The sequence below is a fragment of the Macrobrachium rosenbergii genome, chromosome 11, assembly GCF_040412425.1.
Source record: "Macrobrachium rosenbergii isolate ZJJX-2024 chromosome 11, ASM4041242v1, whole genome shotgun sequence".
NCBI lineage: Eukaryota > Metazoa > Arthropoda > Malacostraca > Decapoda > Palaemonidae > Macrobrachium > Macrobrachium rosenbergii.
In genome coordinates this window covers 51,007,100-51,010,616 of record NC_089751.1, presented here as the reverse complement: position 1 = coordinate 51,010,616, position 3,517 = coordinate 51,007,100, and the positions used below count along the sequence as shown (strand labels likewise).

The 3,517-nt window shown below is 42.4% G+C and overlaps 1 protein-coding gene across 1 annotated transcript in view; it reads left to right on the top strand.

Annotated features, from left to right (window-relative positions):
* LOC136843533 (spore coat protein SP96-like) overlaps positions 1 to 2,132 on the top strand; it is a 12,993-nt gene extending 10,861 nt beyond the window's left edge. Inside the window, exons 2-3 of the mRNA XM_067112067.1 lie at positions 1,398 to 1,596; positions 1,785 to 2,132. Of these exons, the coding sequence (XP_066968168.1) occupies positions 1,398 to 1,596; positions 1,785 to 2,132 (547 nt within the window). The remainder of the gene's footprint in view (positions 1 to 1,397; positions 1,597 to 1,784) is intronic.
* The last annotated feature ends 1,385 nt before the right edge of the window (positions 2,133 to 3,517 follow it).

Below are 3,517 nucleotides of genomic sequence, written 5' to 3'. Positions count from 1 at the left end.
GATGATTATAATCAGTTCATTGCTTACTTTATTTTCCTGATAAAGAAATTTTAGGAAGACGCATCCTTCAGCGAATTGTGATATTTATTATTTGCCAGTGGTTATTTGAAATTCATTGAGAATTTCTTGTTAAAGGACCATAGTTTACGTATTACAAGTTTCCCTTATAATTCGTAAAATCAGAGCTTGAGGAAATGAACCGACGAAGGTTATGTGATCTCAGCTGTTGTTATTAATATTATTATTTGATTGTTTTTTTTTTTTACAAGAATATTCCTCTCTTTTGTTATGAATACTCTGATATTTTCTGAAGCAGCCTAACAACCTATACATCCACCTAACAAGTTGGACAGAGGACAGAGGCAGGGAAAAGACGAGGGCAGCAATAAACCTCAAAATCTCACAGCCCGCTAAATGCAAGAGGCCGGCCTATGAATAAGGCTGGAGAGATTACCAAGATGGGCTCTCTCTCTCTCTCTCTCTCTCTCTCTCTCTCTCTCTCTCTCTCTCTCTCTCTCTCTCTCTCTCTCTGAAACCACTCGAAACCTGGAAGCAAGAGAGGATCAGATGAGGTGACGGCGCCGTGTTACAATTGCCAGTTGCTGAAGGGAGTTAGCTTCCCTTCCAAATCTTCCCCCAACCCTTCCTCTTCCCACTTCCATTCCACTGCCATCGGAAGGGATCCATAGTGCTTAGATAAAAGACAGTCGATTTTCGCTTCTAGCTTTTTTTTTTATTTGGGGGGAGGGGAATGAGGGAAGATTCTTGTGAATCAAAACGGCGATTCCATCGTATATTCAAGTATATTTGATGGGAATAAAGGTTCAGCTTGGGGAGAGAGAGAAAGAGAGAGGTTCAGCTTTCAGAGGGCGAGAGAAAGAGAGAGGGGTGCAGTTTTGTGGGAAAGAGAGAGAGAGAGAGGTTCAGCTTTCAGAGAGAGAGAGAGAGAGAGAATTGTATCGATCAATGGAATGGGTTTGAGGTGAAGGAATTCACAAAAAATGTAGAAATCTCTGTATTTATTATCCTATTTAAGTCGCAATTCCTGTTGGCGGTTACGGAAATAAGATTATACTGAAGGTACCTATATATGAACCTAGATATAGTCCATGTTAACTATTCAAATTGCCAGATGAATCTTACGTATAAATTATATTTTGATTATATTAGCAATGATTCTTTAACGAGAGAGCCGAGGAATGGAATACACTTTCATTACGCACTAAATTATACTATTCTCTAACATTGCCGGAAAATATAATAGAACGGTTTGGATAGATTAGCAGCGGTAGTAGCAGCAGTAATAGCAGCAGCAGAAGCAACAGCAACAACAGTAGCAGCAGCAACAACAGTAGCAGCAGCAACAACAACATCAGCAGAAGCACCAGCAAAAACAGCAGCAGTAACAGCAACAGTAGCAGCAGCAGCAGCAACAGTAGCCATAGCAGCAACAGCAGAAGCAGCAGCAAGAACAGTACAGTGGCAGCAACAGCAGAAGCAGCAGGAAAAACAGTAGCAGTGGCAGCAACAGTAGCTATAGCAGCAGCAACAACAGTAGCAGTGGCAGCAACAGTAGCTATAGCAGCAGCAACAACAGTATCTATAGCAGCAACAGCGAAGCAGCAGCAAAAACAGTAGCAGTTGCAGCAACAGTAGCTATAGCAGCAGCAACAACAGTAGCTATAGCAGCAACAGCGAAGCAGCAGCAAAAACAGTAGCAGTAGTAGCAGCAGCAGCAACAACAGTATCTATAGCAGCAACATTAGGAACAGCAACAGTAGCAGGAGCAACAGCAGCAACAACAGCACTGTAGCAGCAGCAGTAGGAGCAGCCGCAACAACAACAACAGTAGCAATAGCAGCAACAGTAGGAGCAGCAGGAACAACAACAGTAGTAACAGCGGAACAACAGTAGTAACAGCGGAAGCAGCAGCAACAACAACAGTAGTAGCAGCAGTAGCAGCAGCAGAAACAGAAACAACAGCAGCATTTGCAGCAGCAGTAACATCAGTAGCAGCAATAGTAGCAGGAGAGGCAACAGCAGCACCGATGGTAGCAGTAGCAGCAACAGCAGCAGCAGTAGCAACAGCAACAGCAACGCCATTTGCTCTGTCTCACGACAAACTAGATTAACTCATGGGTATGAAGACTCACCACAACTGAGAATTGAGAGGCTCCGTTGTGTGTGGCGTTGCAACATTCGAGAACCTCGTGGTTTCTGGGTGGGTGGGTGGGGGATGGGGATGGGGAAAGGAAGCGGCTTTGATGGCGGGGAGGGGGTGCTGGGGGTTAAGGGATTATCTAGGCTGGGTCCATATATTCGGAGGTACATTCGATTGTTTGTATTTCTTCATGGACGTGGATATTATTGTCGCGCGAGTATTTACTCTTGTTCGGATATGTATTTTCGTTGGTGTTTGTAGAGAATGTTGAACTATGGGCAAACATGCAAGCAAGCGCGGGCGTGCACACACACACACACACAAACATATAAACATATATTAATTACTGTTGAAATGTCGACTAAAATCTAGTGCAAACACATCCACAACATTAACTGCTTAATGTATCGAAAGATGAGCTAATCATCAGGAAATGGAACACCCCTATATAATCCTTATCACTCACCTCTTATCTTTCACTCAATTTTACGTTTCCTGAATGTTAAGGCTCTTCTGCCTCTCCAACCCCAATCCTTCTTAGTTCTCCCCTCCTCTTCCTGCCTAATAGTTCTAAAATATACACTTTTCACCCATCTTATCGTCGAAACTTTCCACACGACTGAGCCATCTAATAAGCGAACAGTTCATCTCAACAGCTTCAACCCGTTGTTTTCTCATTTGAATTCAGCATACGCTCTTTACTTACATAAAGGAGATGTGGCTCAACAATCCCATCGTACCTTCCCACCTTGGATTCCTCAGAGGGACTCACTTCATTTCTTATCCTTCAATCGTTCAGCATGCTAGTTTGTAGGATTGTGAGACCAGGAGTCTATGATTGGTCATACTATCTTCACCGCAATTTGCGAACGTTGCTAGTATCTTTTTGGAAATGTCATCAGTTTTCTACCGTAGTATTCTAAAATTATTGTCCCTGAAAAAATAACTTAGATACTTTAGACTTATGTCCAACAAGGTAGATAGGAAAGTGGGTGCAATTTTATCGCAGAATCAAAATTGTATGGTCCCTGGATAAAAAGAAAACTCTTTCATTTTTACAACGTAAGCAGCAAATTCAAAGGGATTTTGGAGGCGTTGGTGCAGGAGCATTTAAACGCGCATGAAGGAGCGTCCCGTTGGTGTGACTCCTGGTATCAGAGGCGAGATTTATTCATATACTTCCCTATGATAAATTTAGCACGTTCATAACTGCGGTAAGGTGAAGGTGCGACGAATTCTGGTATTTTCGAAATAATTTTTTTATTGGTGGTTTTTCTGCACCTCTGCAACGATAGTGAAAAAAATGAAACAGTTGGTTTGAATAATACTTGTTGGCCATGTACTGGCTTTTCTCAT